The sequence below is a fragment of the Passer domesticus genome, chromosome 2, assembly GCF_036417665.1.
Source record: "Passer domesticus isolate bPasDom1 chromosome 2, bPasDom1.hap1, whole genome shotgun sequence".
In the NCBI taxonomy this organism is placed as follows: Eukaryota; Metazoa; Chordata; class Aves; order Passeriformes; family Passeridae; genus Passer; species Passer domesticus.
In genome coordinates, this window is record NC_087475.1 from 24,837,116 (window position 1) to 24,864,930 (window position 27,815).

The 27,815-nt window shown below is 36.8% G+C and overlaps 1 protein-coding gene across 10 annotated transcripts in view; it reads left to right on the forward strand.

The window, feature by feature from the left end:
* The window catches only part of MYO16 (myosin XVI), a 365,514-nt gene extending 338,114 nt beyond the window's left edge, over window positions 1-27,400 (forward strand). For 9 of the 10 annotated variants that reach the window (XM_064407780.1, XM_064407778.1, XM_064407774.1 and 6 more), the window contains 2 exons: window positions 934-1,025; window positions 15,939-20,781. In XM_064407780.1, coding sequence (XP_064263850.1) covers window positions 934-1,025; window positions 15,939-16,172 — 326 coding nt within the window. In that variant the 3' untranslated portion in view covers window positions 16,173-20,781. Of the gene's footprint in view, window positions 1-933; window positions 1,026-15,938; window positions 20,782-24,996 lie in introns of those variants that run through there. The other variant, XM_064407773.1, reaches the window with a different exon arrangement.
* Window positions 27,401-27,815: the final 415 nt, after the last annotated feature.

Sequence of the window (27,815 nt, forward strand, 5' to 3'; positions counted from 1 at the left end):
TCTTGTTACATTCTCTCCCCTCTGTCCAGCTGAGGAGGGGAGTGATGGAGCTGCTTGGGTGGGCACTTGGCATCCATCCAGCGTCACCCCACCACAAGCACAGCACTATGAGGGCTGCTATGGGAAAAATGATCTCCAGCTCTGCTAGACCCAATACACAGACCTACCATGGTGTCTGTGATTCTGGTCTGTGAGGTGCTTAATAATGCCCATTGTGGACTCCCTTTGTTTCTGCTTCTGCCTTTGCTTCCCCTCATCCCACCTTTCAGATCCCCTGTAGTGCTATGGGAATGGTATTCCCCCTGCTGCAGAAGTGATGGGAAGCACAAGCTGTGAGCCTCACTACAGGATCACTTTGCAGAGGTGTTTGTTTCTCTTGACTACAGAAGGAGATTACCTGGCTGTTTTACACTGGTTTTTGCACAGCTAAATTTTGGACAGCTAATTCCCACATTGACAGTGCACTATAAGACCTATGAAAAACATGTTTTATACCGAGGGGATAAAGTTTTGAATCCTGGACCTAATATTGACTTACTGTGTGACACAGAGATATAATTTGAGAGCAGAATGCTGCAGGTGTGGTTTTTGTTGCCTTTGCATTGCTTCTGCCATGAAAACAAGCCAGAAAAAGAGGAACCAGGGATTTCTGCATTACAGGAGGAATCTCTGGCCAATGTATAGGTAAAGTGTTATTTACAGGCTTTTTAGTTGCAATTGCTCCTTCTTGTCAATCAGCATGCATACCTATTATACTATCCCTACATGGTAAAAAATAATTTTTCTGTTTCAGTAAGCATGGAAATAATAAATATTCAGGACATATGTGATTTGGGGGTTTTTTTTTGTTTCTTTTTTTAATAAAACATATCAAGGTCTTTTGAACCTCAGTGCATAAATCTCAGGTTATAATATAGTATTCTTCTGCTTCAGGATTACCAGAGGAAAATGACTTTTCCAGACTGTCTGCCAGCACTACAGCAGGCTCATCGATTCAAAGGCACAGGGAGAGCCACACTAGTCAGGTAAATATTTCATTGATGGTCTGTTAAACCACTAAAAGAGAAAAAGATCATAGTAGGCACATGTTGAAAGCTTTCTCTTGATTCAAATTTGGGTGTTGGCATTGAAAAATGCAGACTTCTTTAACAGGTTTGTATTGAGCTAAAGACAATAATGAATTTACTACCAATTTTTTTTGCTGGAAAAATAATCATCCTGAAAGGTTTTTATAGTGAGTTCAAAGTTTATGAAACATATTGTTGCTGGTTGTGAGGATGCTATTTCCATGCAGGAAATATGTCTTTTAACCCCGAGAGGACCAAGATATTATCTCTTTCAAGATACTGATTCAATCATACTAGAAATACTTGCATGAATCTAGTGGAATTAAATGCATAATTTTATCATAATTTTTTTATTTAAAAGCAATGAAGACTTTAAACATGCTCTTCACAATTTTTGTACAAATACCAATAAGTAATAAAATCAAAATATCTATCAGTTTAAACAGCAGCAGGTACTAAGGTAATGTGAAGCTTACATTAGTTCTCTTAACATTTCTAATGAGTTAAAGTAATTTTAAAATTGCAGCATAAAATTGATTTTGATATGCATTAAATGAACAAAAAGGGATAAAGTTTTTCATAAGATGTTTTCTTAATTCTTTCTTCAACATTTTGTATCTCATGTGAACCACATTACTTTCTAAGTATCCAATTCTGGCATGAGGGCATTCAAAAATTTTATTATTATATTACTTCACTTAAACAGCATTAGTGTATTCTCCTGTTGTCATTATGTCTTCAGTGCACGTTTCTATAAGGGTAGGCCCAAGCCATTTTTTTTTTTTTATTTGAGATGATTGTAAGTCTACAGTAAAGCTAAATATTGTCCAGATAGGAAACAAGTTGGAGCTAAGAGAACTTTTCTCAACAGAAACCTCTCATTAACCAATTTTACCATTTCAAAACTATTTTACGAGAAGGTAAGAGAAGTGCTTTATTATTTGTTGGCTGTGGGGGACAGCTGACATTTCATAGGAACAAAACACTGGCCCTAGCCAAGTTAAACGAGTGTTTGGCCCTTGACTGCAGCAGGAGCGAGATTCAACCTTCAACGTCATACTCGGTGTTAATGCAGCTCTGAAAAACAATAAGTTTCAACTGGATAAATATGTGAGCAAACCAGTACAAAATCATTCACTTTTTGGTTTTCTGCATTACTGTCAGAAGCTTGTAACTACAGGCCTATTTTGAGCTGAAAAGTTGTGCCGAGGCAGCGCTCAGCACTGCACTTATCCCTTGAGTAAGGCCAGCTGGAGCTTACCAGAGCGTAGATGGGAGCATATCCAGCTTGCACACCACACCTCACCATACCTCTCAGACTCTCAAAAATGGACTTTGACCCTATTGTGAAAAAAATGCTTTCTTCTCTCTCCAGAGGAGTATCCTAGATGAGGGTGTTTTCAATTGTCTCTGTTACATTTTTATTACATCAACCAAGTACTTGTTACCTGTGACAGTGGTCAAAGAGACCTTTCTAGCAAATGAAAAGTCTCTGACACTGCTTCAGTTACAAATTCACACAATGAGAAGCTTTTGTCTTCAAGCACCTCACACCTCTGTTGCTAATCAGCTTACCTGGGTCAAGATGGTCATGTTTAAATTACTATATCAGTACAGTATAAAAAGTTAAATGAACTGGACATAGGGGAGCCACTTTCCTCTTCTTCAATTCTTTGCAAATGGAAACAACATCTAAATGATTTATTTTAGAAGCAAGTTGTTAACAATTTACAAATTTGTGCTTTTTATTTTTCCAAAACTACTTGCCAAAACCTGAACAGAATTTCTTTTTAGTATTTTGAAATGACACTTTTCAGTAAATTTTCAGATGTTTTGCCAAAGTGTTTCACAAATTTTTTAAATAAATTCCATTTTACACGCAAGGACAACCCTTAAATTCAAGCTCAGTAAGGGCTGTGACAAGTTGAGAGAAGAAACCTGTAGGTCTGTGATTTTTGATACAGTTCCTTTAATGAATAAACATCTTCCAAAATGGTATTGCCAAAAGAAAAAGAGAAAAATGTTCTTCTTCCCATAAAAAGAAAAAAAAAAAGAATCTTAAAAAAAATCCATGCTCACAGGGCTGAGAATTCTTACTGTGAAAAGCATTCCCCAGCATTGCCAAAGCACGGCATATATTTGAAAATGATTGGGTTTAATTACTGTTGACATTTCTTAGCATGCTGCTAGTGACTCTAACAGCATACAAGCTGATTGTATAAATCTTGCCAGGCTTCAGTGTAGTAACCTTATCACTTAAAATAATTCTTGCACAGCTGTATGAAGTGGGACATATTTTTTCACAGATCTGTGATTGACTAATTGCTCTAAAGGGAAAAATGTAGGTCCTTGGATATCTTGGCAGACACTGTCACTTCAACTAAAGGAAACTGGTTCATCAGCTTTCCGGGGCTTCCAACATTCATGGGTTTTTTAAATATCTCCCTGCTAGTTCCTTACTGAAGTGACAGTAAGGGTTAGTTCATTTCATTTGTGTCACAGGATCTCAAGGTGAATATCCATTCCATTAAGTTGAGACATTGTGGCTATGGTACCATTGTGTTGTCACATCAGGTGCTAATTACCTGCATCACTGCCTGACACATCCTGCACACTGCAAATCTACACACTCCAGAGACAGTTCTTCAGGTCAGCATCTGTCAACATGCAGTATATGAATCAATCTTTCAGCAAACTTTTTAAAAAGTAGTTACCAAGCCTAAAACAACATCCAGATGATCATCCTAAAATGAAGTCTGCTAAAAAAAAAAAAAAAAAAAAGGTTTACTGTTGGCCATAAATGTTTATTTTCTAGGGCAGTGGTTACAAAAAGAGCATTTTTTCCTGAATGAAAAAGAATAAAAATTGGAAAATTCAAATACTAACGGAATATTTCTCATTGGAATGTTATGCAATAAAATTCTACTTTATTATTTCAGAAAAAGTGGAGGAGTATTAAGGTTTAATTTTTGTCTCCTCAGGAATGAAAGAACATACATCAAAATAAATAAGAGCTTTGCATGTCAAAAGAACAACAAACTATGAGGGTTTTAAACTACTACCTTTTTCTTCATATTGTTTTGTGCCATTACAGCTATAGATTTCCAAGTGTTTCTTATCAATAGGTTGCAAAATATCACATAAAACCATAAAGAACCTAACATTTGATATAGCACTGTAACTTCATTCTCTGTGAAGATGAAAGTTGAACAATGAATTTGGGGGTGAAACCCATTATTGAAAAGTTTCATGTGCTTTCATTTGCTCAGACAGTAGATCTTCCAGAAATTATTTGTTAGCAGAGCTACACATTTACTCCTCCCCAACCCAGCCCACTAGCTTTCCTGTGTTTTGTGCTTTCCTTGTAAACCAAAACATTCTAGTCAAGGAAATATTCAAAATTGAAAACGAAAAATCTGCAGTAGAATGGTACTGCAAGAAGCAATATCCTAATCTACCCTCACAAGAAAATTTTATTCTTCGCAGCTATGCCTCTAACTCAACTTGTACAAAAAATGTTATAGTTGCCTCTTGCTCCCCAAGCAGCAGCAAACTAGGAATCTTCCTTTTCCAAGCTTGATTTTAAATTACAGATTTAAAATTATTTAAATAATTATTGTTTCAAATTGCTACAGTGATTTGTCTAAACAGTTTGGCAGTTCCAAGTGTGCCTGGATCTGTAGTCTCAAATTCTTATGCCATAATTTCCTTCCAAAGGCAAAAACCTCACCAAAATGAAAGAGATGGTAATTTCTTCTGGTCATTTTTGTCATAAACTTGCTTAGGTAGGAAATTCTGAAATGACTGAGAGTCATTTCTATTCACTCACACTCTAGGAAGTAATCCCAAAGCATACTGGCTACTCCACAAATGTTGAAATTTCTTAGCAGGGTCTAAAACCCAAAACTTCCTCTAAAATAATAAAGCTCTATGAAATATTTTTCCTGTGTTTTTTTTTTTCTTTTACACAAAGTATTTCTCAGTTCCTTAACCAGTCCAGTGGGCTCTCTCCAGACTGTTTTTAGTGATTCCTCTGTTCTCAACAGCTGCTATAAGTGTCTATATTTAAAAGGGCATAAATACCATTGAAATATATAAATTCTTTGTAATGTCAGCAATGGCAGCAAGATGAAATAGAGTCAATAAAAGCAAGCCTGGACCTCACACAAAAGATAACTGGCCCTGTATTTTTTTTCACAGATCCAGGACTGTGAGGTTTTTTGGTGGATTGGGTTTGGGGTTTTTTTTTCAATGGTATTTTAAAGTTGTTATTACCATTCACTATGAAGTGGGAAGTGGTGTGAGAAAGATATAGTGGAATCAAGAAAAGTCAGCCAGCTAAAAGATTCCTTTTTTTCTTATGTGGGCAGCAAGAAGCAACATGGTCTGTCTGTAAGAGGATGAGATGGACAACCTGAAGATAATGAACAGATGGGAAGTGAGGGACAGATTCAAGACTAGAGTGATAATAACTGTGTGTGAGGGGCGGGAGTGGGGAGTAAACCAGGCACAGATAATGGATGATTCTAAGAAGTAAGTCTGGAAAAAGAATAAAATAACTGAGAGAGAAGGTAAATAATGAAACAGAATAAGGGATTTGGAAAGATAAAATATAGAAGAGCCAGAAAGAAAAAAATCAACATGAAGAAGTAATGAAAAAAAAAACCCTAAAACTAATATAAGAACAGGAGGGAAAGAACCAAGAACAGAACAGTGTGGTACAGTAAAAAGAGAGGGACTAAGGAGGAAAAAAGTAGAAAGTCTATGAGATGTTCCAGATATGATATTCAAATCCATGCACACATATCAATGTGATCTTTTATGTGTTATAAAATAAAAATAAATACAATGATTGCCTACATTCATAGGGTTGCATTCTGTGCAAGTTAGGCCTTAACCATAGTCTCCTGATGATTCAGTTGTCCCAGAAGAAAGGTATAAGATTTTCTGTTGATAGATGCAAAGCCTCTGTCCAGTTTAGCTTTGAGTGGCTGGATATTTGCTTGTTTGTAATCAGATGATGTCATGTGCATTCAATCCTATGGAAAGAACGAGAACACAAATAAACAAGCAGCTTGCCATCCTGGTAGGTTAAGTAATATCAGACATGACATACTCTGGTGTAGGATTTTGATTACCCGCTTCTGAAATATGTTTTATCTGCCATGTGTTCAAAGAGGTGAGATAAAATATCATGGTTATTTTTTTCACATATGGTTATATTAGAAAATTCACAGTCTTATCTCTTCTATTTTTTTAAAGCCTATGGTGCAGATTGGCAGATTGCAGTAATATAGGAGCCAACATCTGACAATGTTAAATTGGAAGTGTCTTTTCATATTCCTGAAGTATGTATTTATTGTTTTATTACAGCTTAAGCCATAGCTCTTTCAGCAGTCTCTTCCCTCAGAAAGAGCTGCATATTCATTATGGTTTCAAGGGTCTTCTTTGTTCCTTGATTTAATATTTGTTGCCAATCACTTCTTTTGTTGGCTGTTCAAAAGTTTAAAAAAATGAATAGTCAAGAATGTGTTGCTATCCTCCACCTTTTGTCACGGCTCTAAACACTGGGCTCTGACATTCATTTTTGTTGTCCATCATGTTTGCCCATTAGCTGGAAGTAATCTTTAATAATCTTTGAAGAAAAAAGTGGCAATCAAACAGGTCTGGTGTAATCAAAAAAACTCACTAACACCTTTGTAAACATGTAACATCCAAGAGAAAACAAGAATATGCTTATCATTGATCTGAATCAGTATATCCCCCTGTGTTGTGTTTTCTTCGTTGCTTTGACAGTAGCACAAAGAATATTCTTTGTAATGTCAAACTCAGCAATGAAAATCAGGTCCTACTATAACACATTGTGGTTTTATTTTTAGAAGACTTACAGTCAAAAGCACGTGCCTTATAGATTAAATGGTATGAGGTAATGCATAGTAAATTCTTCAGTAAATACACTATCTTGTGTTTATGTTGAAGGGCTCTTGGAGGGCTGATGCCCCTCTGCTAAGCTGGTATATCCCAGATCTGACTGCTGTGACCTCCACAGGCAAGAGCACAGATCCTCCTCTTTGAACCAGTGGATGTCGCAGCCAGTTCCCTACACAATCCAGGCCCCTTTTTTCTCCAGTGCTTCATCCTCACTGCATTTGCCCCTGGTAAAGGAGATTGTATAAGAGAAGGGAACAAAACTTTCTGAGCATTCCCATGCCCTCCCTAAGCTCTGGTGTTTGGCTAAGGCGTGTTATTATCCCTCTTGGGCTGCCACCATGGCCACTGGCTCACCCTAAAAGGCTGCTTCCAATCTGAGCTCAAGAAGAGTGTGGTCCACCACCCCACTGTGGAGAGTGACTGCACTTTGCACTTAGAAGTGCTGGGTGTGAGAGGGAATAAATTGGTTTCTCTGCCCTTCATTCTCTAGCTGTCACACACTGCTGCATGCAGATAGCAGAGATTTCGATTGCTAACTGACCATAAATTAAATTTTTTTTTTTCTGACATTGTTTGACCATAAGTATAGGCTTTTTATACAACAAAGGATGATACCAAACTACAGCAAATATGAGCTGATTGTTTTTGTAATTACTTTAAAAGCATTGTGGCAAACATAGTCTCCATCTAGTCAAAATATCTCCATTAATGTCATAAAAAGGCAGGGATCAATTAAGCAGCAGCATGACTTTGTTTGTCAGATATTTTTTGTTAGATTAGGTGCAAAGCAGTATTAGCATTGTTAGGTGAGCTGTTCCAAAAACCTCTGTAATAAATGATTTGTTTTCAGAACTCATCTTGAGAAAGACAGTTTTTGTCTGAACATTATGTTTTTCTCAAGCATCAGAGGCAAGTTAGGAGGAAGTCTTGAAGGTTTTAGAGAGTATTGCATAAATTGTTTATCTGGTGATAAATATTACCTTAGAGAGAAAAAAAAAAACAAAACAAATTCGATATTTATTGATGGTTGATGTTTTAGTCACTCTTGGAATATGTTACCTTTTTGTTGACATCAGAAATCTAGAGTTGAAAAAACACTCAGCCAAAAAAAAAAAATTGAAAGCCACAAGATCCAAATAAAGACAGTACACTGCTGTTTTGATTGTGTAGACTTGTCCAACTCTACTCTCAGCTGTGGTAATCAGTGCGTCTGATGTGTACTGGCATATATTATTGAACATTGCATATCTTGTACTAATATTTTCTACCAGATTGCAAATTACAGTTGTACTCAAGATTGTTGTGCTTATTTTTTTTCACAAAGATATATTGTCTTTGTTTGATTGCTGAGATACTTCCAGTCTGTATAGAAGATAGCTAAAAAAATTAATTGGAAACACTGTGATATAACTATTGATATATTTAAATAATATTGATATAACTACTTCATTAAAAGATACAAGGTTATGGAAGACAGGTCCTGTTTTGCGACTAAAATCTATTTTTTCAAAAAATAATAATAATTAAAAAATCACCCCAAACCAAACAACCACCTCCCTCCTCCTCAAATAAAATGAAAACAAAACCACAAACCAAATAAACAAACAAATAAAACAAGAACAAACAAAAAACAAATGAAAAGAAAAAAAATACCTACAGGAAACCACAACATTTCTGATGGCAGAAAATCAGACAACTTCCTCCCAAAATAGAATTGCAGTTAGATGATGAATGTAAAATACCCTGCCTGAGGCACAGTATAGGTGTGTGTAGCCCAAGACTCTCTTTCTAATAAAAACAAGAAGCCTCTGCTACCCAGAGTAAAGTCAGAGATATGAGATGTCCCTTTTGCAAGTGTGATCTCTCAGTTTTCAGTGGTCTGTGAAGAAGGGTTTCCAGAGGCACAGTTCATTTAATAGATCATTATCCTTAGTATATTTTTCTTCATTTCTTTCATTAATTCTTCAGGAAAATCCTATCAGAAAGTGAAACTAAGGCAAACAGTGGAATTAATTTTTTAAGGTTGACATTTGAGAGCTTTCTGAGTGCCATGTGATAGCAGAGGGCTGGACTGGGCAATCAAAGACTCCTGTGTCTGCATGATCTCTGACACGAGACTATCCCACTTCCAGCATCATTCCACAACTGATGTTTGGAAGAAAATTGAATCTTTCCCTTGGAAAAAAATATCCAACAGATAGACATAAATATCCTCAGAAAAGAAAATATTTCTGCCTGAATCATGTGGCAATACATCTTTGTTAATAAATGTTGTCCCTTTTAAATTTTATTTTAATTACGAAGTTACTTTTAGGATTATCCCAAATTGGTATAGGTCAGCCCAGTAATTACTTCCTTTGGTATGTCATCTATATAGCAACATTTAATCTAAAAGAAGTTTATTCATTTGATTTAATTATAAATTTTAACTGAGAGAGAAATAAATATTTTTTTGTGTAGAAAAAAAAGCAAATGCATTGCATTTTCAGTTACGGATCTCACTAATGCTTTGCTGGCGTACTTCCTCCAGAGAAATTCTAGATTTGCACCAGACAGACTACCTGTCTTCTTTGCCGTTCTCTCCTTTCCAATGAACCCATTTGACATCCATTTGGAGCTTTATTTTTTGGATATTGTAAAGGTGCTCCAACACAAAGAAAAATCATCAGCAGTTTAAAAGAACAATTAACTAAAATCACTTTATGTTTGCATATCACATAACAAGTTATTACATTCAGCTATTGCAAAAAAAAAAAAAAAAAGCCTGTCCCAGCACTCACATTACAATCACATGAATCAGTTTGGGTCCCAGTGTTATGTTTCTATTTAAGGATTTTAATTAGACTATTGAAGCATGTAAGCTCATTTATCTTAGCTGCTCACTGCCCCATGCTGGGGTTATTCATGATCAATGTAGGTTTCCCAATCAAACACAAATTTACAGATTGATTTGATTGATGTTGAACACTTGCCTAGGCTTCGTAACACACTTACTGCGTGCTTTCCCCTTATATATTTAAATGAATATTTTGTTGGTAAATAACATGTGGACTATCAAATTTTTAATTTTTCTTGATTCAGTAGTTGGTGGAAAAACAATATTTTCCTGTTTTCTGCTCCTTTTTTTTAACACAAAAGAAAACCCCAAACATGAAGAGTTGGCACCTGAAGAGTTAGGATTTTTGGAGAGATTGCAGTGTGCCTGTGCTGTAGTTTGGAAATAAAGTTGTGACATGCATGTTTGGAAAGAATCAGTGTAGGGGCTTTTCACATTAAAAAAAAAATAAATTAAAGCTGTTAAAATGACTTAGAAACATTTTTGTGAGAGTTGCATAAAAGTTGGATCAAAAAATATTGCTCTTGCTAATAATTGCATGCAGTAAGAATTATTTTCTGAATTAGTGAATGAAATGGTGTCTAATTTTGAAACAAGAGGTCCTTATCATTATTGTCTTTAAAACTGGGGCTCTTCACTGGGGTCTGTGAACTGCTTTTAAGGGCTGTAATAAGGTTAACTGTAAGTCACTTAATGGCTGGAATTTATTTGGCTTTCATATTTAGGCAGCCTACAAACTGAAAGATCGTAAACAGGGGTTTTGTCAAGGCAGTTTAATTTCTAAAATAATTATGATATTCATCGTCAACATTATAGATTTATCACATAATTCACTTTAGATCCTGATAAAAGTTCAGAACGGTAAAATCATTGCTCTCCTGAACTCAGTTTTCCCATGGATTCCGTGATGGGACCTCAATTTCACTAATGGGAGAGAAAAATTAATGATGTAATAATTAACTGTGAACATTTACTGACAGTTACTTTAAAGCACCAATATTAATAAATCTATTGAAGAAAACAACTGACATTATTTCTCCAAGTAAAAAATATGAACCAGCCACAAAATGCAATGTCTCAGGAACACAGGTTTATATGCTTTGCAGGTCCTTACATTGCTTGGTAATTTTCTGTTGTGCTTATATGTCTATAAGCAGGAACCTTGCTAGAACTTAAAGAAACAACTGGTTTTAGTTGGTAGTTTAGTAATAAGACATGAAGTGCTACATTTTTTTGCAAAGAAAATTATTTGTATGTTTTAAATAATATGTAATTATCATATGCAATTAAATACTTCATTTCTGGTGGATATTAATAAAAACAATGCACTCACAAATGAAAAAATACTCGAGTGGTATACACATATTTTTTAAAAGGTAAACCCTACGTTTCATCGGTGAGGGAGAAAACTGAGGTGAAATACTGAAAAGAATCTATCAATAATAAATCTCTGTTTCTCAGACTGTGTAATGAGCCCTATATTCATAGGCTGATGATTAAGGCTCTGTTGCATTTGACACACAAACACAGAATGTAAGTTCTTTGCTTCTGAATTTTACAAAACATCCTCTGTTAAGTTATAGTGTTTGATCTTTTAATGTGGAATGAATTTCTTGAAATTGTAGAGCTAAATCTCTAATAACTCAAAGTTAATTTTGTGCCAGTTAATCACATTATCTGGCATACTTTTTTGCTACAAATTATTTAAAATATGAAACCTTTTACTTTCTGTAATTAAAAGCTTGCTGAATTTTTAACTTGCATATGAAATAGACTGTAATTAAAATAATTTATTGACTTATAGCAACTCATCTTGATTCTAAGACAAAGTTGAAGTCCAGTATGTCTTCTTTAGGCTGCAAAGTGAAATCTAGGCAGAATTTACAAGCCTAAATTCAAAAGGCAGTTCAGAGTCTCGTTCTCAATGACTATGCAATACTTAAATGTGTATAGGCAAAATTGTGCTCTAAGACTTTTGTGATTGCCAGCATATAACCGAAGTTCTCTCTCTCCAGTGGCTTTTTCTGCATTAGAGCCACAAGGGACTCTCTCTGAAGGATTTACTTTAGCACACTAATCTGACTGCACAAAGCACAGTAGACAGAGTCCCCCACCCAGCATGTGTGAACTTGGTCTCTATCTTAAGCTGAAAGAACTGTGGTGGGTTTACCCTGGCTGAGCACCAAGTGCCCACCAAGCTGCTCTGTCTCTCCTCCCTGCAACAGGACAGTGGGAAAAACAAGACAGAAAACATTCATGGGTCAAGATACAGGCAGTTTACTAAAGCAAAAGTGAAGGTTGTGCATGTGCAAGCAGCAAAGGAAAAAGAAAATAAAACAAAAAGGTTTTATTCTCTACTTCTGCTCAGCAAACAGTGTCTGGCCACTTCCTGAGAAGTAGGGCTTCATCATAATGTGGAGGTTGTTCTGGAAGGCAAACTATGTAAATAATTAATGTCCCCCCTTCCCCATCCTTTTTCTTTTAGATGTGCAGGTCTCATATGGTATGGAATATCCCTTTGGTCATTTTGGGTAGGCTAGCCTAGTTGTGTCCCCTCCCAAAATGTTGGCCATGCCCAGGCTACTGGTCAGGTGGGAATGTTGGAGAGACAGTGCTGAGGCTGTGCCAGCGCTGCTCAGCAGCAGCCAAAACACTGCAGTGCTATCAGCTCTTTTCTAGCTCCCAATGCAAAGAGGAAAATTATTTTCATCTCAGCTAGGACTGACACAGAGAAGCTGAATCCATATCTTCTAATTTTCCAATATGCTCTAACTTCTAGAGAATGATGAAAGTCCTCCCATACATCTTGTGATGGAACTGAGTCGTTGGTGTTCTGTCACCAACCAAAATCCCTGATGCCAGTAAGAGAGAATTTGATTTTACAGCCTGAGAGTTTGGGCTGTAAAGTGGAAAGAATGAATCCTCTAAGCTCCTCCCTGGGCTGATCATTACAGATTTATTTTGTCTATCTTGCCATATTTTGCAGTGGAAAATATGGATCTGGTTTAATTCCTTCAATCCATTGCTGTTTCGAGTTAATAGCTGTGGTAACTCCACAGAAAAGTTCTTCTTTTGTGTGTGACTTTGACACTTCAGCTTTTCTTGTTTGCTCATAAAGAACTCTGGATACTAAACACAGTATGGTGTTTCCACCCCATAGCAGAGCTGTTAAATGCCAATGTTTTGTGGGTCTAACCCAAATGCTGTGTTTACCATGTCTGACTGACCATTGACTCTCAGTACGAAAATTCTCATCTACAGTTCTTGTTACTGATACAGGTGGTGGAAGTTGTTTGTTTAGTGTCCATTAAAAAGATCCGTGGTCTTAAAGTAATTAATTCCTACACACATCATTCACCCTTCACAAAATACCTGCTCAGGATATGGAATAATAATGAAGAAACATAGCTTACTGTTTTATGTTGTGTTTCATGTAAAATTATTCAGCCAACCTTTTCTATAATGAATATGTATAATAGATATTTAGCTCGTCTCAGGTCTAATCATAAATGGAAAAGAGGAAAGATATCATGTTATTCAAATAGATCTAATTAAATTAATTGGTTCATTTAGAGCTCTGCCTCTTCTTATGCATTTTCCCCCATTTCATTTTGACTGCAGTTTCATCTCATGTCCTTCATCCAGGCTGTTTTCCAGTTTATTTACCAGATCAGTTCACAGTGAATAAATGTTTGAGATATTTTTCTACCCTTGTTTTAGAAAATGAGATAAAATATGTACAATTATTTGTGAACTGGACCAACTTTTTTTCCACTATGCACTGGAAAATGAGCTCTGACTGATAACCTAATATTAATTTACAGCTTGCATAAGCAGGGCCAATATAATAAAGCTTCTTCAACGCCTATAAGCTATAAACAGGATTTTGCCATGCCCAGGCAAAGTGTACTTCTCACATGCATCTATGTGCCTTTATGTTCCTTGGAATGGCACTAGCACTGTCTCTTTTCAAACACTCTGTCCATCTCTCAATCTGAAAATTCTTCCAGACTTCATTAGTTATGCTATGAAACTTTTGTCACCAGAGCACATCCAATTACACAGTTTCAAAATATCTATTTTTTTATAACTATATTTATCCTCCAGTGTTCAGGTATGTCTTTGATTAATTATCTCTGACACTCTTTCATGTGAAACTCTTGCAATGCAAAGCTTAGATTTTGTGTGTCCCAGCACCTCTCTGAGAAACTTGCCTAGTGCAGATCCATGAAATGTCTAAAATTTAGGGACAAATAAGGTGTCCAAATTGAGAAGACTGTATTCCAATCTATGTGTGTTCTAAAATAGATTATGCTCATAATTTAAACCCACAAAAAACTATGGAAAATGGCCAGGACTGGGTAAGCCGTGGTGACTCACAAACTACCAACTGTTCTATAGGATAAAGCCACCTGACCTGTCTTTCTTGATAAGTTGTTTCAAAGTGCAAATTTTTGTCTTCTAATCTTCTATAAACCACTGAAAAAAAAAAGTAGTATGTTTCATCTGATGTCCCTCTAGCAATAGATGTCAAACATTTCATTTTTTTCTGAGTTGCTGAGATGCCCTGTTGCATTTTGTATAAATATAAAAGCAAAGAGGTTTTTGCTTTTATAGTGATATGCAATTGAGATACACTTTAATTAAGTCTTTCAAACATTTTCATTTTTTCTTCTTTTTTTAGAAAAAAATCATAACTTTAAACTGTTTTTATTATACCTGGTTTTTTAAGACATATTATATGTTAATGCATTTCTCTTTGAAGTATCAACCAACCAGAAATTAAGCAAATTCCCTGTACATATTTAGGCACATCCATGTAAGGACTCATTCCTTCTCTGACACCACGTGCATGTGAAAGGTCTGAATTGCACAGGACACATTTGAAATAGCAGTGTAAACTCTGTACCCAGCCACTTGCTGTTCCATGAGGGAAGAGCAGGAGCCACAGGAATAGCCCACAGGCAGTTCTTCTGCCCCAGGAACGCCATTGTCTATCAGTGACAAGAATGCCCTTTGTGTCACTCGGCTTTCCTTGCAACTGGAACTAATCATGTGTGGGGTGTCTCATGAGCACTGTGTGTAATTTCGTTTTTCAGAACTAACATGCAGTCATCCCTCATTATGACAAGTAGAAATGCAGCCTTAGTGTGAGGCCTTTGTGTAAGGTGAAATGTGGACATTTTTGTCATGCCATAGGCGCCTCTTACAGGTGCTCCTGTGGGGTTCTTAAGAAAGAAGGTAACAGGATAATGGTTGTGGGCTATTAGATGTTATGATGGGCTTGTTTCATATTTTCTAGTTAAGCCTCTCCTGCTACTGAATGCTCCCAAGCCAATAGATCTCAATCCTTGCTCTAGGAACTGCTGTACTGCATAGGTGTCAAGTAAGTCTTAAAGGATGGTGAGATGGACTTCATTGCTTCATGGACTTGTGCTGCCATGAGGGCTTCAAACTGACTTGAACAAAATAAATAATCACTGCAACAGAAGAGTTAATGGAAGGGAACAGTTTCTTCTAAGTGGATTATAAATCTAGTACGGAACTGTGACTACTTGAATGAATTTATTAAGTAGATTCAGGCCAACTGAAAGTGCAGTTAAAGTTGTTAATGTATACTCGGGAGGAAGACAGGGACTGGCCCCTGGTGCTGAGGATAACACCTGTCTCTGACAAGTAGCTTTACTGATTCTAACATGCAACAAAGGTTATATTTTCTTGGTTATTGCTATTTGGGTATTTACATTTAGAGGAAAAACCTTGCTACTCCTGCAGCAGCTGTAGGCAGTCTGCTTGGTGTGTTTTAGAGAATTGTGTTTGTGTAATCTTTGATGACACAGGAGTGGTTTTTTTTTTCTGTTTGTTTCATTTTTGGCAGTTGCTTCATACAACTTCAGACATTGTGACTTCAGACTCTGTGACTTCAGCCATGAGACTGCAATAAGGCAATTCTGAATCACTAATATTCTTTATTTTCAGTGTAAAGAGTTTAAAACCTTTTTGGAGGACAAGTTTGCTTCAAATTATTTACAGGCTTACTTGATCTGTTTTCTTTATCCAATTTTATTATTATTGTTACTGTTATTATTATTTTTTTCTCACAGGTTATTCATCAGCTTAGACTTTCCGAAAATGAGAGTGTGGCTCTACAAGAGCTTCTAGATTGGAGGAGAAAGCTGTGTGAAGAGAGAGAAGACTGGCAGCAAATATTGCACAATACTGAGCAAAGAATCTCAGCCCCACCTCCACCCCCTTGTAAGAAGCCGACGCTGCTGAAGAAGGTAGAAGATACCTCCTGCAACAGACTCTCTTCAGGCATATGGGATACCACCATATGATTCAGACATGTGTTTGCAGACTCTTAGGAATGGAACCACCTAATGACTTCAATCTGCACAATCAGCAAGTTTCCTTCCCTTCACAAAATGTGCAGGGATTTTTTACAAGCACTAACTCAATAGCACAGGATGGAGGAGTTGTTTAGATCTGTTGTGTGTGTGTGTGTGTGTACATGTGTGTGTTTGTTCTTTTCATATATACACATGTATACATATATGTGTGCACCAGCAAGTATATATATATGTATGCATGTGTGTATATATATATGGAGACAAACTGCACTATATGTACTTAGTTTAAAAGTACAAAACAGTCACTTAGAGTTCTCCCATGGACAATGGAGAAAATATGTTAAGCAAATGATGATGGGAGAAGTGACTGACAGACATTTTGGAGAGATCAGGAGAGTCTGTGTGCACACTGTACAGCTGTTTTATACAGTACAAAAATATGTTTCTTGTTCCCTAATGAATGGATTTATTATCTTACATGTATACATATATATATATATTTCTTTGTAGATGTCTGTGTTCCATGGAGATTATTTACATGTTTATTTCTGGTGTTTTATAACTTCATGCAATTGGTGCTGTCGTTCTTTCTTCAAAATACAGGTAATAAATTCAGTACTTGCATTTTTCTTTTATAGATCATCTTTAACAACATACCAAACAGTTTCAACACTGTGTTATTTTTTTCAGAACTGGCAATATCCTTTCTAAAATCCAATCCTGAAATTCTTGCAAAGCTCCTATGTGCAGGAGTGATTTGGTGCTGTTCACAGTCATGAATTAGAGGCCATTACTTCTTTTTGATGGACCTGCATTTCTGAGTGTGTGAACTGTGAATTTGAAATTACATCTCAAATCTTATTTCATTCTGGGTTATGTAAAATAATGAGGCATTCATTTAGATTATAAGTGTGGTTTGAAATTCATAACTGATTATGCATAAGGTCAGGTGTCAGTGGAAAGATACATAATGGTAATGAGGTATGAAAATAGGTCTGTGATTTAGTGTTACAGGCCAGAAGGCTTTGCAGAGATGGATATATCAAAGTATTATGTCCTTATTATGGTAGCACAGTGATGCATTTATACCTCAAATTTCATGTAATGAAATGGGTTCAGAAATTGCAGCATTCTAGTTAGTGTAGATGAGCAGTAATGTTAATCTATGAAAAACATGCTGCTGGGAACTTGTTAGTTATTGCCCAGCAGTCTTTGAAATGCTGCTTTGCCACTAAAAGGTGTAATTTATATATATATTTAAAGGTACTTTTCTGGGGTTACTTATTTTAAGTTCTCGGAGTATGTAGAGCCAGTGTGGGACCCTTCTCTTGGTTGTTTGTCCTATTCCTATTGAGATGCAGGGAAAAGTGTTGCCAGTTTTGCAAGTGGATATAAAACAAATGTTTTCAAATATGAGCTAGGTTTAAAATGGTGTTCTCACACTTGGTTGGAAGTTATTGGAAAAGGAAAAAATCCATAGACATGTAGGTTTTTCCATCACGTTTGACAGATATTTCAATCAGGCTGAATAGCAAAAAGCAACCAAATGCTTGTTTGATTGTTTATACAGGGAAGCAGCAAAACTCAAATTGTTCCCATAAGTATCATCAAGCTGTAGGCAGAACTAAGCAGTTTCTCTTGCTGGAGATTAAAAGAGACATTTTGAGTGAACAAGGAAGGGGAGGCACCAAGTTAGCTCGGAATTATACCTTGGTACCATTGTTAGCTTTGCAGAAGTCCTCTGTGTAAGATTATCCATTTCTATTTCACGGAGAATGAGGAACTCTAGACTCCAAATCTTACCTTTGACTGATGTAAACGGCCACAGGCAATGACTTTATCCAGGAGGGGCAGGCAACCCCTGTGAGTGAGGTTATGCAGAAAATAACTCTCACCTGCTAGACAATTATGTCAGAAAGAGGCTGTGCCTGGAAGAACTGAGGTTTCTGGTTTTTGCTCAGATAACCAGGGACACAGGGACATCCCTCTGCGAGTGCAAGAAACGACAGCTCCAGAACTGGATGCAGAAAAGCTAATTAACCTGACCTTGCAGCTATTTTGCTTCCAGGATGCAGGTTGTTATCCCTACATGGCACAGCATCTCTATCCACAGTCAGAACAACATCTACCCAGGCAGCCTAACAGTGCTGAGCACCCCAGTGCACTGAGACGTGCAGACATGCCCTGAGGCTTATCGCTCCCCAAATGGGCCTGGCAAGCAGCCCTGCCATAAACTCTATCATATTGCTAACCCTAATGCTCTCTAGCTGGCTCAGCCACTGGTAGCAATCAATCCACAGCAGCCTAGAAGTTTAAGACAAGCTGTAAAAACTGACTGAGAAGCCAGTTTAGATCATGCCAAAATCCCTGCTGCTGCAGTGAGCTTGCTCCCAGTGACTGAGCTGTTTGTAAGGTGAGCTTGTGTATCTCCAGATGACACTGTTGTCATTGCTGCACTTGGAATGAGGGAGTACCCAGAGGGGAGAAAAGACATTTGTCAAATGGAGTTTAAAATGGGAAACAGTATAAATATACATTATCCTACTTGCAGTCCTTACTAAAAGTTGTGTTAGAACTGTGAGCAGCCTCAGGAACTCAACTGCAGGAGTTCAAATGAGGTCTTAAGGAACTTTTTTGCTACTTGTTCAAAGTCCACATTGTGCCCTATTACAGCAGTATGGACAAGCATGGAAAAAAAGGTGTGTAGATTTTCTAGCAGTTTCCACAACACAGTTACATGGGAGAAGCCGTACATCCCTGATTCTGGCAGTCTGATTCTACAGACACTAAGCAAAGCAGATTATGATCCCTTGTGCAGAAGGCCTTCATGCTATTTTTTGCAAACTTGGGTAAGACGTATATTTTCTGGGGCTGTTCTTTAAAACATGTCACCACTGTGCAATATGACAAACTTAGAAGATTTTTTTATTATTTGTTTAATTTTTTTTTAAATTCCTGATTACATAATGGCTAACTTTTTACTTGGAAAGATTTTTCATGATATTTCGTTAAAGTACAGTACTATAGAAATAAAGTACTTGCTCTAAAACATGTTTTAAATATTTCTCTAATGGCAGTAAGACACTTCTACTTATGAAGTCATAATTCACACCCAGTGTGTTCATTGGTCTCTTGGCCTTTGGCCTTGAGCCTAACAATGCAGTTGGTAGGGAATTATGATACCATAATTCACACCCCACTGTGTCTTATTGCTTAAATAACCATACCCCCAGAGGTGTCTTAAAACTACCATTAAAGTTTATATTGTGTATCAAAATGTGTTTACAGGGCTGGGAAAATATACTATTGACATTTTGAAAGGTTGAGAAGTAGTTTTAGCAGAACTGTACAGTGCTTGTAAATTAACCTCCCCAGTGGAGTATGCACCAGCCAATTACAGTATTTCTTGAGTATATGAAGTCCTGTCTTGCGCATTAAAAATAGCTTAGAAATAAAAAAGCCTTATGAATTTAATATTCTGAAGGGGAAGATTAAACTCTCTAGGCATGCTAATGCCCTTAATATCCAGTGAAAAAATCTAAAATATATTTATATTTGCAATAAAGCAATTTCAGGATGCTGGGATTATCATCAGATAATCACTCCTCCACATTGTGCCTTATTGCTTAATTTTTAATACGTGAAAAAACCGAAATGCCTAACAAATCATTCTGTCCTTCAGCATAAGGTAAGAGGAATCAGATATATTTTACACTTTAAAAAGTCATTGGTCTTAAAGCCAAGGAAATTATGAAACCATACTAAGCCACAATAAAAGAAAAACAACATCTATTGGCAGGAGAAATTTTTAAAGCTTGTATACCTTACTTGTTACTCCTGAAATAACACTTGGTGTTTTTTTAGTTGCTGTAGTTACATTCCTGTTGCAGTTTTTAAGCAAAACTTTGTTTTTAAAAACTGATTTAGATGTTCAAAGAAATACATGCACCGATATTTTTCAAAAGGTCTGTGTACAGCATGAAGTGATAAGCCTTTTAAAAATTTGTATTGTTTACAAAACAATAGTATGATTGTTGAATAAGTGAATTGCATTTACCTTTTTTTTTTTGCCAGTGATCCTTTTTTATTCTAACAGGTTTAATTACTTTCATTAATAACTTTATTATACTGCAGATCCTTTGTGTGTGGGACAAAGAACTTCATTAACTTGCTAAGAAAACATAATAGATTGTAGCATAGTTCTAAAGTGATAGTAATAGCCATATTAGTTGTAGCTTTTAATTCTGCTGTATAGTATTAGCACCCCTAGTAATCCTGTTATTCTTATCTCTATAAAGCCTGCTAATATCTGAAATGCTCGGAGGAACTTTAAGTAAGTTTTGCCATTCGTTTGTTAAATAATAAATGTAACTAAACTCTGTACAAATCAATTTTCCAGAATGGTGTTAAACATTTCATGGATTTGTGTTTTAAATATATAATTTTTAAAAAGAAAACACCACCTGAGCATAACTATTTGACAATAGCTGAACAAAATAGAAGAAAATGCTTTTCTTCCAGTTCTGCTGTTCTCTGTATACTCAGGACTTTCCTTTTGAGAAGAAATAAATAAATCCCAGTGCTGGCTTATACTGTGGCTGTGAGAATTAGATCATTAGCAAAGACTGTCTGTTCTCCTTACTGTGGTTTGGCCCTGTCACCAACCCATGAATGTATGCTGGATCTGGTCAAATCATGCATATTGCTGTGAAGCGTCATAGGCAAAAGTTCTATCAAGACATGATTTGACTTTTTGAGGACTTTTGATTTATTACACTAAACAAAACAACCTCCTCTTAAATTAGTTAGACATATTTATTTCAGCCTTAATTAGCTCGGTTTGGTTCTCATCTATGTGAAAATTAAGTCCCCTCTTAGCACTTTCCTATTTCCTTTCCTGTCAACTTAGCCTAATTTTTAATCAGACTTTTATGATAAAAAAGAAAATATTAAATGAAATTACAGCATAACCTTTATGATTCTATTTTGAAAAAAATCCTTTAAAATACTGAAATAGAATATTTCAGTATTTCAACATGTTTTTCACCTTTTCTAGCTGAAATTATGTATTGGATGCAGTCTGAATTTACACATAATTTCAACTCTTCACAAGCATACATTTTCATAAATCCGCTCTTCTCTGAAAAAAACACACTAATGGATATTTGTTGTGAAATGCAGGAGAATTGCTGATGTCTTTTGAAGTATCAACAGGGAAAATTTGACAAGTATGAGTATATTGCTGTCATAGCAATGTTCATGTGATAGTTATTAGCTAATGCCTGTGCCCTCACTGTGTTTTATTTGGGCTCTAGCCCCTTCTCAGTCTACCTGGATATGTAGTCACCTGTCTCCTGATACACATTAGAAAACAGAAGGAAAAGTGCTGAATCTGTCATATACTCTCAGAGAAAGGGGAGAAATGTGTTGCAGACTCTTTCTAATTAAAGCTTAATATAAATTACTTACGTGTTTCCAAAAATGAGTATTGGAATGCAACTTTCTCACTGTTCAAGTGTTACCAAACTACTAGGCTAGAAAGTTGTGGCAATGAAATAGCCAGAGCTGTTAAATTAATTTTTATGCAGATATAGCTCCTCTGTCTCACAGTGTAGTACAGCTTGATGGCCAGAAAACTAGGGGACTATGTATCCTTTTGGAAAGGCAACTCCATGTAGTTTGTTTGAATTAAAACCATCTCTAGCTGATTTTAGTGCAGACACTCCCTAAAAGAGTGGTCAGAGCCTTACAAATCAGATAGTCAGGCAAGAAGCTCCCTAGTTTGATAGGACTAAGATAGGAAAACATTCTTCAGTGGATGGGTAAGTTTGGCTAAATGCTTTGGAATTTTCCAGATATCATGACCTTCCTCATGGTTCTGACCAGTAGCCTGAATATAGATTTGGTCTCAATTCTTGCCCAATTAATCTTGTCGCAATCAGTCAAAGCAGTTAAAAATACCTTGAATAGAAATTACTTCTCTAGTCATCTAAATTTGTACTTCAGTAACGTGATTACTGAAAGTATTTGTTCACATCTAGCTTTTACTAACATAGCTGCCATGTCTGTGATATGAATTTAGCAGGATTTTTAGAAGAGGGAAAAGGTAAAACAAAGACAATATGGAAATTAGTGCATTTGAAACAGATCTTCTATATTCATGCTGAGACTGGGGCTCCTTGAGCTTTAGCAGTATTATAAGTAGCATGGTAGATGCTATGTCATCTAACACCAAGAAAATGTCCCAAAAGTAGCTCTCAAAGTTTAAAGACTTCTTTCTGCCTTAAGCTTCTGTCCTAGGTAATCCCTGAGTTCTCACCAGGCCTGAGTAGTTACCAAAGTCAGACATCATGCAGCCTGGAAAGAGTGCATCTTTTGTCTCCTGGGGGAGACAAACACCCAGACCTCAGCTTCTCTGAGGTGGGAAACACATTATATTTAGTTGATCAAAGTCATGATGATGGATGATTCCTATCAAATATCTTGTGTAAGTGTGCTTGCTTTTCTGGACAAGACATAACACTCTGTGGCAGACTTATTTGTTCAACAGAGAGGTTTACTTGTAGCTGGGGAATGTGGGTCTGGTTTAAGTCCATGATTTTACAAAGATGTACACTTAAGTTCAGGATTTGATCCCAGTTGATTTTTGTGGCCTACAGATGATTTACTTATTTCTGTGTGTGTACAAGAGTCCTGCCAAATATTCAAATAAGATCTTCTAATTGAAATAAAAATATATAATTATCTAGTATTTTATATAATCCCTGTATAGGAATAAAAAGCCAGATCCTAGTGAGGATTCAGTTCCTATATTACTGCCTTTTATGTGCCTCATTTCTGGAGAGGTAGCCAGGACTAAACTGGGTTTCCTTATTGGCTGTTCTGGGCTTCCAATTCCTGACTCCATCTGACTACAAATTTCTTATCATGAAAGAGGCACTGTACTCGGGAGAGAAAAGGAGACTCATATATTTGTTTAGGTTGCAAAAGACCTCTGACATCGAGTCTGACAGTAAACCAAACACTGCCAAATCCATCACTAAACCATGTCCCTAGATGTCATCTACAAGTCTTTTAAATACCTCCAGTCTAAACCTCCCTGGCACACCTTGGGGCCGTTTCCTCTCATCCTAAAACAACTTGTTACCTGTGAGAAGAGACCAGCCCACACCTCGCTACATCTTTCTTTCAGGGACTCAGAGAGGGTGATTGGGTTGGATTCCTTTACTGCCAAGGCAGGCTGTTGAAACTTCTTGCCCCCATGGGTAAAGCTGCTTCCTGTCCAGTCAGCCCCCAGTCTGTTCTGTTACATAGGGGTTTTCCACTGGGGATCCAAATTTCAATTTGTTTTTGAACAATGTTAAAGTTCTGCCAGCTCATTCCTTCAGGCTGCCAGCATCCACTGACACATCAACCCTGTCCTCCAGAGACTAACTGAAGCATTGACTCCTCTTCATCTTGCTGTATACACAGAATTTGCTGTGTATTATGCACAAATGCATTGATTGTATAGCTCATTAATAAGCATACAGTGTTAACCCTGAAGGAAAGCCACTATGTGGCTGACAGCTGGACTTTATGCTGTTGTAATACACTTTGAACCTGGTGGTCCACCTAATTTGTGACCAAACATGAAGTCCACCTACCTGAATCATATCTCATTAGTTAGAGTGTAGGCTGGTCTCATAGACAGCAACCTTGGTTCACAATGAAGTAAATAAAGAGATGGCTGAAAATAAGTTCCAAGAAAAGAATCATTGTCAAACTGGCAGGAAGCAGAGATTCCACATTAGATTTCTTAAGAGTCATCTGAGACCCCAAATATTTGTTATTTGAATAGAAGAAGAACTTGTATAAAACTAAGGATGGCACCAAACTCAAATAAGCTTATAAAAATGTTGGGCCAGAATTCAAAATTATAATGAAAAATTGCCAAACGTTCTCCCACAGTGTGGGAATGTTAAGAGATGCTCATTTAGCTCTCAGTGGAGAAAAGCATGCCCACAGTCTGAGACATGACAGGGCTTCAAGCCTCGAAGCCCTCTAGAGAGACAAAAAAACAGTTTTGGAAGACCAAACTGTCTAGGAACTGAGTATAGTCTGCTGGAGTTTGTGAGTACTGTGTTGAGACAGCTATCTATGGCACACAGCACTTGGCATGAAGCAAATTGTATTGTCATAGGTGTGGTATTGCATGGAGATACACCTCGTGAATGTGTGTGCACTTGTGTCTTATGCTGTCTGTAAACTTAACATGTTCTCCTTAGCTGTTACTACAAATAAAGCCCTTATAGGAACACTGGGATTCACAATTCAGACTTCACAAAAGCTCTGCAAATTCTATTCTTGTATATGTCTTCATATGTTAGAAATGTTTTCCTTTCCCTGTACAGTCCATGATAGCTCCAAATCCTTTTATTTGGAGAAATAATATTTCCTATGTCTCCTGCTGTTTTTCATACATGGAAATAATTGGTGGGTGAGAGTTTTGTAAGAAGATAAAGCAAGGTTTAGCTCTGTTTGGGTGCAATGAGATAACATATCAAAAGTACCACTGGACAGGAAAGTAGTTTCACAAGCTTATGACAATTGAAAATTAGGAAGCAAGTGATTTTATTTCTCTTCTTCTTGCTGTTTTTTTCATACATTTAACTTAAAAACAATGACTTAAAATATGACAAAGAATCTTAGAATCACAGAATTCTTTAGGCTGGAAAAGACCTAAGAAAAAAGATCTTGAAACTGCCAAGAGCCAGGAGTCATCTTTTTATCCACATACTGCTATTACAAGATCCATTTTGCTTTGTTGCAGCCTTGACATGAAATCGCATGAAGATAAGATTGAGAGCAGCCCCGAGGAGAAGGACTTGGGGATGTTGGTTGACAAGAAACTCAATACGGCCTGGCAATGTGCACTCAAAGACCAGAAAGCCAACCCTGTTCTGGGCTGCGTCCAGAGCAGTGTGGGCAGCAGACTGATGGAAGTGCTGCTCCCCCTCTACTCTGCTCTTGTGTCTCCACCTGCAGTGCTGCGTCCAGATCCAGGGTCCCCAGCACAGGAAGGACATGGACCTGCTGGAATGAGTCCAGAGGAAGATGGTCAGATGGCTGGAGCTCCTCTCTTATGTGAACAGGCTGACACAGTTAGGGTTGTTCAGCCAGAGAAGGGTGACCTTATAGCACCTTACGATACCTAAAGGAGGCTACGAGAGAGCTGAAGGACTTTTATAAAGGCTGTAGTGACAGGACAAGGGGTAATGGCTTTAAACTGATAGAGGATAGGTTTAAATTAGATATTAGGAAAATGTCTACTGTGAGGATTGTTGAGATACTGGAACAGTTTTCCCAGAGCTGTTGTGGGTGCCCCATCCCTGGAAGTATTCAAGGCCAGGTTGGATAAGTATTTGTGCTCCATTATCTAGTGGAAGGTGTCCCTACCCATGACAAGGGGGTTGGAATTAGATGATCTTCCACACCAAACCATTGTGTGATTCTAAGAAACCACCTTTCCAGTATAAGGAAAATCTCTATAATCATTCACCATTCAAGGTTAATGAGATTGCTAGCTATGGGTGAGCTGTGATAGCTCTCTAGCAGGTGATGAAGCCATGAACTCATTTCCTCACAGGATTTCAAACTGCCAACAAGTTGCTGCAAAAGTGCTCACTTAGTTTAAACACTGAATTTTTCCTATATATAGAAGACAAAAGACATGCTGTTGCTTTCATAAATGTTCTTCTGAATTATAAATCATTACTTAATAGATATGAGAATATCTCTCACCTTTACTGAGATTAGTTGGTCTTGGAGAGGCTACTTCACTATCAGAAACAAGTGAGAACCACCATAGAAAATCTTTCCCACACCTTGTCAGGGTCAAGTGGCTTGCTCTGAGAACTCATTATGGTTTCTAATAAAAGCACAGCTCCTTGTTTCTAATTGCAGAACCTAGTTCAGAAAATTCCTAATTTAAATACATGTAAACACATAGACGAATATAAAACACATGGGTTATGACCCAAGAGCGCTTGCCCTTGGAAGGGGTCATTTAGACACATAGAAGTTTCTGATTTCAATCTGATCATTGACCTCCATAGTAGTGAACTTTATGCAAAGTGTGCCCTGAAAACTTTTGTAGGCAAGATGCTTGTGGTTTTGGAAGTTTTACTTTTTCCCTTGATTACAAAGTAAGAGTCAGTAAAATAATCCAGTTTAAAACCTCAAACATGTAGTCAAGTGCAAATGTGAAGAGGTGAGCAATCAGGTCCCGCACAGATAAAGATTTGGAAGTCATGAGTGTTTTTGCTGTAGATTGTACAAGATGTGGCTGAAAATTACTGTTGAAGGATAGCTTGTTTTTGAGACCTGACAGGAACCCTTCTTGCTTCATAGATATGTTAATTCCATATGTTTAGCTTTACCTGCTCTTTTCCAGACAAAAAAACCCCAAAACAGTTTAGCTACTTTTAGAACTCCTGAACAGGTAACATGTAAACAAATAGCTGTGTAATATTTTTTCTAGTTTTGCTTCATCATTCTACTTCAGCTCGGTTGGATCACTGAGACTTTTTGCAGTGCACATCAGGATAAGTACCGATCATCAATTTATTCTCAAAAATTGAAGTCTGCATTGTTCAGTAAGTCAGTCTTAGTCCTTGTGAAAAATACTTCTTTTATTCATCAACAATCTGATGCAAGACAACTTTTCCCCTCATTTGACTCTCACCTCCTACCCAGTCAGAAATAATCATACTTCTACTGTGCTGCTCCTAGTGCACCATAAGACGTGTAGTAATATGTTTGAGGTACATATTGAACACACTTGATGCTTCAGATTCTTTTAAAATACAAGAGTCATAGCTTCTATAACATCATTAGTAATGGTAGTAAATTCACAGCTCTGCAATTGACATAAACTGTTAGTACACATTATGTTCTGAAGCACTGTGATTAGAATGAAACCTCTTTCCCAGCCATACAGAGTACTGTGCGCTCATGCTCATCATGTTATGAGGAATAAGTTTCAAACCCATCATCTTGCGAATATGAAACAATATCTTCACTTTGAGCTTATTTGTGATTTTTTTATAAGAAGCTTCACTGGCACCTGGAGGGAAATGTATACAATGAAATAAGGATTAAATAACATTAACCAAAAGGTTTATAAGATGCAAAGAAATGGGTAAGCAAACAAATAAAAAAAAACGTGAAACATTTCTGCTTTCAAATTCGTATCACTTTTCGTTCAAATTGAAGTTTTTGACTTTCAGTATCAGAATAAAGTAGAATTGAAGAAACATTTCTGCTTTATCTGCTTCAAGTGCAGCAAAAAAGGATTGACAATAGAGAACTATTTTCCACCTCTCATGTGGATATGATCATTATTTATTGGAGGCTGTTTTGTAACACAATGACCATCTGTCAGTAAGCACTGAAAACACTCCATCATGCTGGCTGTTACTGTTAAAATGCCACAATCACTGACTGCTCTGAGGGATTAATAGATTTTTTTTTTTTTTGCTAAAAACAATTGCATATTTAGAAAGCCAAATTAGCTCACATTGAAGTTGGTATAAGTCCTGAACTGCTCCACTGGAATACAGGTATCACCTCCAGATTTCTAGAAAGGTA